The sequence below is a fragment of the Macaca mulatta genome, chromosome 1, assembly GCF_049350105.2.
Source record: "Macaca mulatta isolate MMU2019108-1 chromosome 1, T2T-MMU8v2.0, whole genome shotgun sequence".
Classification (NCBI taxonomy): domain Eukaryota; kingdom Metazoa; phylum Chordata; class Mammalia; order Primates; family Cercopithecidae; genus Macaca; species Macaca mulatta.
Window position 1 is genome coordinate 58,485,001 of NC_133406.1, and position 12,295 is coordinate 58,497,295.

Genomic DNA, 12,295 nt, shown 5'->3' on the forward strand with positions numbered 1-12,295 from the left:
AAATAGTTTTGATAACCTTAAAAAAATACCAGTAACTTATGTTATATATTTTGCTAGTAAAATACTTTAGTGTGTACATTCACTAAATCTTCAGCATTATTTTACTTGGCTTTAGGAGAGTTAACAACTAATAATAGCTAACCTTTATTGATTGCTTACTATGTGCCCAGCAGGATGCATAGCACTTTGTGTCCATCATCTTACTTAATCTTCCAGTGGTTCTATGAAGTGGGTACTATTATTACCCGTTTACAAATGGGAAAATGAGAAATGAGAGTTTAAGTAACTTGTCCAAGATCACAAAACTAGTAAGTGGCAGAACCAGGATCTGAACCAGGATCTGAATTCATTCTCTTAAGACTACTTTTACAGCATGTCTCATTTTTTAGAGAACTATTTTTAAAAATTCTATCTAGCCACACCAAATAATCTTTAGAAAACGAAGGTTTCCTCTCTTTTTCTGAGGGGGAGCAAGAACCCGTATACTTGCTCAATTATTAATGAAACCTAAGTTGGGAGGGTGTTTTTTCACTTTCAAAGTTGTTAACTATTTGTGTTTCCTCAACATTCAAATAATAACCCAGAATGTCTTGGTGATACTATTCCAGTTCCTCAAATTTCTTTTAAGAATAGTATATTCTTATACCTTCCCCCTCATTTTGATAACTCTTTCTGCTTGAATAGTATTCTTGCTGTTTCCGTATAAGAATTTTCCGTCTAAATTAAGTCTGAATTAAAGTGGATTAATTTTATTATCTTCAAAAGAACAGAATTATTTGGATACAAAGTGTTCAAAATCTGTTTTGTGATGCTTTTATATTTAAATATTTAAGCTAAATGTCACATAGTATAAATTAGCAGTATATTATATTAAGTATTGAGCTTCAAAACTATAGCTGTTGTTGCTGTGTATTTAACTGTGGTGATACCTACCGTTATTTAATAAAAAAAGGAATATTGGTGAGTGGTCTCATTTCTCATGATTTATTTTATTACTGATACATTAGAATTTACGGTACTCATTTTTTTCGTGTGTGTTGCTTGGTACTTACTTATTTTCATGGTTTTTTTTTTTATATTTTAGGCTCGTTATAGGAAAGAGCAAACATTACTTAAGCAACTGCCTTGCATTCCATTGGTAGAAAATTTGTTGAAGGATGGGACAGATGGCTGTGCATTAGCTGCCCTTATTCATTTTTACTGTCCCGATGTTGTCAGATTAGAGGGTAAGTGTTCCAGTGTAATATTTCTGAACTGTAGACAGATGATAACCAATATTTAAGACAATATTATTTTGTACTGCAGCCTACGTGACAGGGTGGGATCTTGTCTCAAAAGAAAAGACAATATTATTTAATAAGTAATGAAGATTTTTTTTTAAAAAAAGAACACATATATAATTCTGAGGGAGATAGTTCAAAAAAATAGTGCTTGGTTTCTAAGTCTTAATGTATAATGACTTCTATATTTATAAATGTATGTTTGTTAACCAGAATTGTGTATTTGTACTGATTACAAGATGGATATGAAATATTTATTATCAAATTAATCCAAAGTCACCACCTTGCTCTTTTCTTATTTGAAGATATTTGTTTGAAAGAAACTATGTCTTTGGCTGATAGCCTGTATAATCTGCAGCTGATTCAAGAATTTTGCCAAGAATACTTGAACCAGTGTTGCCATTTCACTCTGGAAGATATGCTCTATGCTGCTTCATCCATAAAGGTAAATTAAATTATTCTTTTTTCCCCTTTGCTTTGTTAAAATATGTATTTTTAAAAAACAAACAAATAAACAAAAAAGCTGGGCACAGTGACTCATGCCTGTAATCCCAGTACTTTGGGAGGATTGCTTAAGCCCGGGAGGTTGAGGCTGCAGCGAGTGATGATCGTGCCATTGCACTCCAGCCTGGGCAACAGAGCAAGACCCTGTCTCAAAAAATAAATAAAATTTTAAAAATAAAGAACCATAGAACAAGATATATAAATGACCTAGCAACTTTAAGCTTATAGATTAACTATATCAGTCAAAAGAGCTTTTGAAAAAAGTTTTTGATTTTTTTCTCCTTATTTCGTTTTTTAATATACTATTAACTACAAGTTTCTTTTATAGTGCAAAGCCAAACTTAAAGTCATGTACAGAATTGGCCAGGTGTAGTGACTTGTGCCTATAATCCCAGCTCTTTGGGAGGAAGGGGTAGGCAGATAGCTTGAGCTCAGGAGTTTAAGACCAGACTGGGCAACATGGTGAAACCCCATCCCTACAATAAATACAAAAATTAGCTGGGTGTCGTGGCATGTGCCTGTGTTCCCAGCTACTCGGGAGGCTGAGGTAGGAGAATTTTGAGTCTGGAAGGCGGAGGTTGCAGTGAGCTGAGATCACGCCACTGCACACTAGCCTGGGCAACAGAGCCAGGCCTTGTCTCAAAAAAAGAAAAAAAAAAAAAGTCATTTACAAAATCGATCTGTTGTCTTAATGTTTGCAAAATAGAGAATAAGCCATTAAATGTTTCTTACAATAACAGTGCTTACAAATAGTAAGATATCTTTATAAATAATGCTTACTTTTTCTTAAGGAATTTTTAATTTTTAATTTTTGAATTAAACAAAAAATTAATTGAAAAGTAACATTATGTACTATTTAACTACCATTATGCATAAATATATGATATGTATAGTTAAATGATATGGTATCCTTGTGTATTTTTATGTGTACAATGAATCATTGAGCATTAAATTGAAATTTAGTTTGTTTATTCTCACTAGATTAAATATAATTATTCTGTAGTTATCAGACTATTTGTCACCTTTATTGTCCTTTGACTGTTGGCTAATGTATGCTCTCAGATTGTGTTAAAAGAATAAAATTTCACATGGGTAGTATTATTTTCTTAATTTTAAGTTGAATATATTTTATTTACATTGATGTTAAATGTTAAAAATAATAATCATGGCTGAGCAGGGGAGGCTGAGGTGGGCAGATCACTGAGGCCAGGAGTTCGAGACCAATCTGGCCAACATGGTGAAACCTCACCTCTACTAAAAATACAAACATCAGCCAGGCGTAGTGGCGTGCGCCTGTAATCGCAGCTACTTGGGAGGCTGAGGCAGGAGAATCATTTGAACCTGGGAGGCAGAGGTTGCAGTGAGCTGAGATGGCACCACTGCATTCCAGCCTGGGTGACAGAATAAGACTATGTCTCAAAAAAAGAAAATCATCATCATGAAGAGATCTTTGAAAATCATTCCATTCCATTCCCAATTTTGAAAATTAAGTTGTGTTATGAATACTATTATTTTTAATACTTCAAGAATTATTTCTTATCCTCCAGATATTATTTCTTATCCTCCAGATATTATTTTAGTAATGTTAGTGTTGTATTTTATGTGAGTTAATAATATAAAGTCAATTAAGAAATCAGAAATGTTTTCTAATTGAGTCATATTAATTTATGAAACACTGAACTACAATATAAAAACTTTAGGCCAGGTGCGGTGGCTCTTGCCTATAATCCCAGCACTTTGGGAGGACAAGGCAGGAGTATCACTTCAGTCCAGGAGTTTGAGACCAGCCTGGGCAACATAGTGAAACCTTTGTCTTTACAGAAAATAAAGTTAGCCAGGCGTGATGGCACACACTGTAGTACCAGCTACTCAGGAGGTTGATGTTGGAGGATTGCTTGAACCTAGGAGGCTGAGACTGCAGTGAGCCCTGATTGCATGACTACACTCCAAACTTAGTGACAAACCAAGACCCTGTCTTAAACTTAGAAAGATGTAATATTCATGAGCTTTAATCACTGGGAAAATTATTTCTTACTGTACTGACACCTTGTGGCCAAACAGTACAATTATGTTATTAGGATGGCTGTCTTAACCAAAGTCCTTAAAATATTAACTTATTTTCTGTCAACAGATAATTTATTGAGCACTTAAGCAGTATTTTTTCAAAATATAGTCCGCTTTCAGTTAACTGCACTAGTAAAATGTAACCTAGCACCAGTACTTAAAAACCAATTTTATACTTTGGCTTTAGAAAGCATACCATAAAGATAAGTGTAAAGAAAAAATATAAATCACAGTAATCTTATTACCCAGAAATACTCTGTCAGTGTTTTGATGTTTTACTGACTGGTGTTTTTTTTAATGCGTAGATTCATTCATTTGTACATTCATTTAATAAATATTTACTGAGCATCTATCATGTGCCAGACACTGTTTTAAACACTGAAGATATAATGATGAGCATAAGTTTTGTCTTTTTAGACCTTATAATCTGGAGGGTAAGATGAGGAACCCTGGAGAATATAGTAATAGATAAATGTGGAAAGAGAAAAAGGGACTCTACCAAGTATCCTCTTGTAAGCCATAGTAAGATTCCCTTTACCTCAAGAGCAATGGAAAGAGAGTTGCATTTTGAAAAGTTTGTTTTCTTAGCAAGCCAAAGAAAAAGCTATTGTGTTCCAAACAAGGCAAAAACATTTGAATCAGAGTGGTTATGATGGAGAGAAGTCGATGAATTCCAGTAATATTTAGGATGCAAAATCTGCATGCTTTGGTTGATGAATTGGACATGGGAGAAGGAAGAATGTGTCAAGGATGACTCCTAGGTTTCTGGTTTGCACACAGGGATAGTGGTGCCATTCATTGAGATAGGACTGCAGTAAGATCACATTTGTTGGGAAGGTCATTATTTCAATTTTGGACATAGGCCTTTGAGATATCCAAAAGAAAATGCTCCGTAGGCCACTGCATATATAAGTGCAGTCAGTACATTTGAGAATCATTTAGTAGCTGGTGGACATAGGCATGGCAGTGTTTCAAAGAGGGGTGAGATCAGGAATATCAAATGCAGCTGAGAGGTCAGGTAAGATGGGAAATCTGTTTGATTTCGCAACATATGTACATCATTGGTGACTCAAGCAATTGCTGTTAGGGGAATGATGTGATTCAGTGCCAAGACTGAAGTAGATTAGAGAGTAAAAGTGATGAAATGGAGAGTGTCAGTAGAGGCCTGCTCCTAAAAGAAGTTTGTGAAGAGGTAAAAAGATGGGAGGGAGGAGAAACTAGAGAATAGTTATTGAGTGAAGGTTTTATTTCCTTTATTTTGATGGGAGGGATTGGAGCATGTTTAAAAGCCAAATAGGAAGGATTCTGTTGAGAGGAGAAGGGTAAATATGTAGGAGAGAAAAGTAAGGTTAAGAATATAATGGCATTCACAGCAATTTGGATGGAATTGGAGACCATTATTCTAAGTGAAGTAACTCAGGAATGGAAAACCAAACATCATATATTCTCACTCATAAGTGGGAACTAAACTATAAGGATGCAAAGGCATAAGAATGATACAATGGACTTTGGGGACTCAGGGAAAAAAGCGGGAGGGAGGTGAAGGATAAAAGACTACACATTGGGTACAGTGTACACTGCTTGGGTGATGGGTGCACCAGAATCTCAGAAATCACCTAAAGAACTTATTCGTATTACCAAACACCTATTGAAATAAGAAATACATTTTTTAAAACTGTAAAGTTTCTGAGAAGTGAAGCAGAGATGAGATCCACTGCATAGCTTTTATGGATTATAAGCATTCTTATTACTTTTTTTAGTCACAAATTTTAATGGCTGCTTCAATTAGTATATATCTGTATATCAACATTCTAAAATTCTGAGAATTTATAGTAAAAGCAAACACTAAAGGTAAAGTAGAAACCTACCAAATGCTCTTCACCACTGTGCATTATCTTCTGTAACAATCCAGACTCTTACACTCAGCCACCTACAAGAAGGTCCACTTAAATGTCCAGTGAACATCTCAATGACTCTAGATTCCTTTCATTACCTGTTTCTCCCAGTCCTCTCCATCTCACTATTACTTGCTCAAGACAAAAACCTAAGAGTCATCACTCTTGATTCTTCTTTTCATCACTTTATTTTTTTAGAGACAGGGTCTCACTCTGTCACCTAGGCTGGAGTGCAGTGGCATAATCAGCCAAATCCTGGGCTCAAGCTGTATTCCTGCTCCAGCCTCCCAAGCAGCTAGGATGACAGGACTGTGCCACCATGCGTGGCTAATTTTTAAAATTTTTATAGAGACAAGCTGTGTTGCCCAGGCTGGTCTCAACCTCCCGGCCTCAAGCAGTCCCTCCTCAGCCTCCCCAAGCACTGGGATTAGAGGCATGAGCCACTGTGCCCAGCCTCTTTTCTTCACTTTCTACATACACAATAGCCTTCCAGAACTATCAGATGAGAGATGATATTTGAAAGTCACCAACTTAAATATGAGAAACAAAACCAAGAGAATGCATGAGTTCTAATGGAGAGCATATAGAGTTTAAGGATTATTCATAATTAGCAAGTAGGAAGAAGGCAAGACGTTAGAAAATAACCATATCCAGGATAATCTTAAAAACTTTAATATGAAATAAGACCTTACCTATTAAATATTAATAAATTTGATAGTAACTATTTTATTAAATGCCAAATACCCAAAATTTAGAAAACATATTATTTTAAAAAGTTATGAAAACAGATTTTATACAGTTTTTAAAAATTCAGCAAATGCCTAAAATTGAAATAATTATTCATGCTTATAGCTTTTATTATAAACGCATTTTAAAATATAAACTTGTAGTAGAAATGTGCTTTTGAGGACCCTTAATCCTTCTCTTAATTTTAAGCCATTTAAAAAATTATTTACATTTTAAAATAGTAATAATAAAAGGTAATGTTGTTGACTTACTAATAACTTTTCGAAGTTAGGTAGATACATTAATTGTATAATGTTTTGTACATTTCAAAATTATTTAAAAATTAGCTATAAAAATTTAGTTCTGGTGTTATTTAGCACTGGTATTACTGTTGAGTTTAGCATTACGGAACACATACATATAACTTATTATTTTTTTTTTTTTTGAGACGGAGTCTTGCCCTGTCGCCCAGGCTGGAGTGTAATGGCATGATCTTGGCTCACTGCAACCTCTGCCTCTTGAGTTCAAGCTATTCTCCTGCCTCAGCCTCCCAAGTAGCTAGGATTACAGGCACGCGCCACCACACCCGGCTAATTTTTTGTATCTTTAGTAGAGACGGGGTTTCACCTTGTTGGCCAGGCTGGTCTCAAACTCTTGACTTCGTGATCCACCCATCTTGGCTTCCCAAAGTGCTGGGGTTACAGGTGTGAGTCACCATGTCTGGCCACATAATAATTTTTTTTTTAACACTACGTCCAATTACTTTTTGGAGAAATTTATAGGGATCTGAGTAGAACTTATTTTTTGTGATAACCCCTCTTTAGAGTGTCTTTAGAGGATAACCCCTCTTTAGAGTGTCAGGTGATTGAATAACTTTTTAAGTTGTATTTACTTTGGAGTGAAAGTGCCTTATATATTATCTCAGTGTTCTACACAGTTAGAGGTATTCATGCCTGCTAGATCCAATTGGGCCACCATTTTAGAATTATAGAGTAAATCATCAGCAAGAGGTTTTGAATAGTAGTTACAATTTTTACCCACAAGAGTTAATATTCCATCCCATGTTTAATAGCCTGTAGTGAATATACTCCAGTGATGAATGAATGAGATTTAAACCTATATTTTAAAACAATAAAATTCTATTTATCATTAAGTTTTACCTAATGTAGGCTTTCTGTTAAATTTCCTATATAGAGTAATTATTTGGTGTTCATGGCGGAACTGTTCTGGTGGTTTGAAGTGGTGAAGCCGTCTTTTGTACAGCCTCGTGTTATTCGTCCACAAGGAGGTAATCAATCTTTTTAATTTTTAATGTTCCTATAAACAGAAAAAAATGGAATGTTGATATAACCTCACCTGGCTACGTTTTTAGAAAGCAGCCTATTAATTTTTTTTAGATTTCAGCTATTACCCTTGATAGATTCTCCTAACCTCTTAAAATGGTTAGAGGAGAAGAAAAAGAAAATGGAGGGAATGGCTTTGAATTTGAAGTCTTATGATGTGGAACTTTTAGCTGTAACTGTCCATTTCTTTTCTTTGCATCTTTTATCCCTATCCCAGCTTTTATTCCCTGTTACATTCTAGTTTTTAACATCGTGTTACCCAGAATCCCCACAAATTATTGTTTGGCCTTAACCTGCAACTTGAATTTGCCATTAAACCATAAAAAGGTTTGTATGGATTTTTAAACCTAGTGGATTTTGTGACTATTATAGTATTATGAACTATTGATTGTATATAATAAGAATAAAGCTAGTAAGAAATAAAGGGGTTACTGTAAAGACCCCTAGATATAAGGAACAAAAAATCTTCCTAAATTTTCTGTAAAGTGAAATTTCACATAGCAAAACCAATTTTCTCTTGGCTCCCATTATAGAACTAGAGGTTTATTTCTAGGCTGGGTGCAGTGGCTCATGCCTGTAATTCTAGCACTTTGGGAGGCCGAGGTGGGTGGATTACCTGAGGTCAGGAATTCGAAACCAGGTTGGCCAACATGGTGAAACCTGGTCTCTACTAAAAATACAAAAATTAGCCGGGCATATTGGTGCATGCCTGTAATCCCAGCTACTTGGGAGGCTGAGACAGTAGAATTACTTGAACCCAGGAGGCAGAGGTTGCAGTGAGCAGAGAGCGTGCCACTGCACTCCAGCCTGGGTGACAGAGACGAGACACCGTCTCAAAAAAAAACACAAAAAACCCAGAGGTTGATTTCTATAGGGGAAAAAATGATCTTAAATTATAAGCTTAGCCCACTAAATAACTTTCTTCCAGCATAACTTATGGAAACATTTCTGTTTGCTACCAATAGCTGTCCCACCCAACACAAAATATGATTATTGTGCATCCCAACAACTTAGCAACTTTCCTTGGCTCCAAAGTTTGTTATTTTGTAACTGGTACTGCTACCTCCACCTCCACCCAGCCTCCCAAAAATAAAAGAAGAGAAAGTGATCGGGAAGGAGGAAAAACATGTAACCAAAGGGGAGGCATAGTCTAGTGAGTACAGTGAGGTTACTTCAGGCAGCCCACCTCATCTCAGGCAAAAATCTGTGAAATAAGCAATAATTCTAGTATTGCTAAGCTTCTTAATGGCAGATTCTGAATTATTGTGTCATTATATAACATTATATAACTTTTTTACATGCCTGTAAAGAAATTGAGATGTTCCCCTAAAGCCATTGAATGAAGTCAGATATTCTTAGTAATTTTCATAACCAATATTTGTATAATTTTTTTAAATTATTAACAGAGTTTTCACTACATTGCTTTCTGTGATTTCACCTGTGAAACCCACTGTTCAAAATACCAATAGCTGTTGCATCAGCTCTCAAAGTCAAAAAGTAAATTGAGTCTTCCTCCAGAGTTACTTACAAAAATAAAAGTATACCAGCAGGTTTAATTGTTTTCTAAAGAAATTCTGTTTGTCTCTAATTGACCAAAATACCAGCTATTTCATAAAGAAGCAGAGCTGACCATGTGTGCCTGAAGTTCTATGAAAGCTTTCACAAAATTAAACACTCAAACTTATTTTTGTTTTAAATATATATATTTATTTTATGTTAGGCTTTTTCCCCCTCATTATCCTTAATCAGGTGAATTTTTTAATTTAAGAAATTTTTGGCCGGGCATGGTGGCTCACACCCGTAATCCCAGCACTTTGGGAGGCCAAAGCGGGCAGATCACAAGGTCAGGAGTTCAAGACCAGCCTGGCCAATATGGTGAAACCCCGTCTCTACTGAAAATACAAAAATTAGCCAGGTGTGGTGGCAGGTGCCTGTAGTCCCAGTTACCCGGGAGGCTGAGGCAAGAGAATCACTTGAACCCAAGAGGTGGAGGTTGCAGTGAGCTGAGATGACACCATTGCACTCCAGCCTGTGCGATAGAGTGAGACTCCGTCTAAAAAAAAAAGAAAGAATTTTTTCTTAAATTTTTTGAACTTAAGTCTGAATACTTCAAAAAGAGCTTAAAGAAACTTGACCCTTTGAAAATTATTTAAGAAGAAAACTTTATGCTATGATTTCTCAATACGTAGAAAGGGAAATAGAAGTTAAATTTTATTATAAATTTATTTATGGTCCAGAATTTTTCATAGAAATATGCTAATTTGAGGGTCTTTTTAAAAATCTTTTATTCCAGCTGAACCTGTAAAAGATATGCCTTCAATTCCTGTCTTGAATGCTGCCAAAAGAAATGTCTTAGATAGTAGTTCTGACTTCCCTTCAAGGTAAACTCCACAATGACTTTATTTTCACCATTTCTGTTCTATTTACTAATTAAATCAAATAATATTATATTAAATAAGGTTTTTAAGAATTTCAGTTGGATTTTGAACTGTTATAATTAGCTTACCCTATTAAACCCTGTTTTAAATGTAAATTGAAATATACACTGAAATGAATGTTTATATGTACCATACTGAAAAGATGGGAGAATATATTCTAAATTCCCAATAACCAACCTAAAACTAAACTTTTGATGTGTAACTTGTTCATAATTGAGAACTGTAATAGGTAACTCTTAGGCCTCGGAGGGAAATTTTGAAATTCTATTAGGATTTCTACATATTTTATTTTAAAAATCTTTGAAGGTTTTTTCTGCTGTTTTTTTTTCTGGTTAGGATAGCTATTGAGAGATCACAGTGTTACCCACACAACGGGTGGGTTTGGTCTCTTGGCAGATGACAGTCCAAAGCCACAACCAAGGAGGATTTAACAAGACAAGAGGATTTTATTACTTGCAGCAAGTAAGGAGGACACCGGGAATAATTCCCCAAAGCAGTGCCTCCTCGAACAAAGGTGAAAATAGGGCTTTTAGATAGGCTGGTTAGCTGAATCATTGTGTGTAGAGGTGGAGTAAAGGCAGTAAAGGCGCAGTCATCAGTCATGCTTCTGCATACTGGCATGTATAGAAAATGCGGAATAAGCTCCTCCTTGGATGGGGTTTTTGGTGTGTAATAGTAATACATCCCCGACTCAGGCATCTCTGCATCCACCCAGTTTGTGTAGTTTTTGTTTTGTAATGTGGGGTTGGGCTGCTTCCTGGAACTTTCTGAAACAATAAAAACCTCAAGGTGCAACAGTTACAAGCAGGTACCTTTTCACAGTGTGTACCTGAAAACCCAAGGACCCTGGGTTACAACAATAGAATATTTATTACAATATTGAATCTTTAATGCTTTAGTACATAATATTAGGAACTAAATTGAAAGCAAAGTGAAAATGTCCTATCATATTAATACCTAGGTAATCCTGACTTCTCACCCAGGTATGTGATAGGAACATTAGTTTGTTTAAAAATGCATTTCAACAGCTCCTATAAGCAGCTTTTTATTTGTATTTATTAGAACCTACAATATATATTGACTTTGGACTCCCTAATCTATCTGCTTTTTTAAGTTAAAACTAATGTCTTTTGTGGGTTTTTGGAAATTCAGACACATTCAAAATACATTTTAAAAATTATGAGTAAAACATTCAAAGTAATTTCTGTATGAATTCTTGGCTTAACACAAAAATATGAAATTTAGCAGGCATGGTCGGTCAATAGTGACATTTCCTTCCTTGAAGATTTAGAAAACACTCAGTGTTGTAGGTCATCACTCTTGCTCTATTAAATCTTGAAATTCCACTTTTAAAGTGGAAAGTAAAGTTTTCCACTCAAAGATTAGATTATTCCATAATTATTCTAGGAACCTAAATGGACAGTCTCCCACATTTCTGAAAAATGTTTTTAATTCATGTCCTCTGGAAGACTCATCTCTTTTCTGTCTCTCAGACATCTCAGCGGCTCATTTTTCCTATTTTTTCCAGCAGAAACTCTTTTTATAATGCAGATGGATGTCTACATTCTTTTCCTTGAAAAGTTATTGTGTAGCCATTATTCTAGGCTATTCTGGGTTCCTACTCATCCTCTTGATTTCTGTAAGTCTCCATATGGTCCATTGTAGTTCTCCAACACTGTGGAACTTTTGAGAAAGAATTGAAGTATTTTTGCCCTTCCTGGGAATAATGTAGCCACATCTACAAATGTTAGTGCACCTAAATAATGATTTTATGAGAAAGAAAAAAACGAAGAAGACAGACAAAGCAAAAGATGTTTCCAGCAGCTACTCCACATACTTGGCTGTTAGAGATATACAAACATAGGTCCATGAGCAGAGAGGCTGTCAAGGTCTTTTACTAGGGTATATTTTATCTATAGTTTTTAGAGATTTAAATTTGACCAAAATATTTCAAATTGGTGAGTTTCATTTTACTTTTTTATATATCAGTTTTTATGTTTATAAAAATGAAAGTAATTCATATCTCACAAGGACATTGAGATGTA

The 12,295-nt window shown here is 35.1% G+C and overlaps 1 protein-coding gene across 5 annotated transcripts in view; it reads left to right on the plus strand.

The window, feature by feature from the left end:
- The window catches only part of CAMSAP2 (calmodulin regulated spectrin associated protein family member 2), a 117,929-nt gene that overhangs the window by 91,951 nt on the left and 13,683 nt on the right, over positions 1-12,295 (plus strand). For all 5 annotated transcript variants that reach the window (XM_077989822.1, XM_015118795.3, XM_015118805.3 and 2 more), the window contains 4 exon segments: positions 1,085-1,226; positions 1,586-1,725; positions 7,664-7,757; positions 10,106-10,193. In XM_077989822.1, coding sequence (XP_077845948.1) covers positions 1,085-1,226; positions 1,586-1,725; positions 7,664-7,757; positions 10,106-10,193 — 464 coding nt within the window.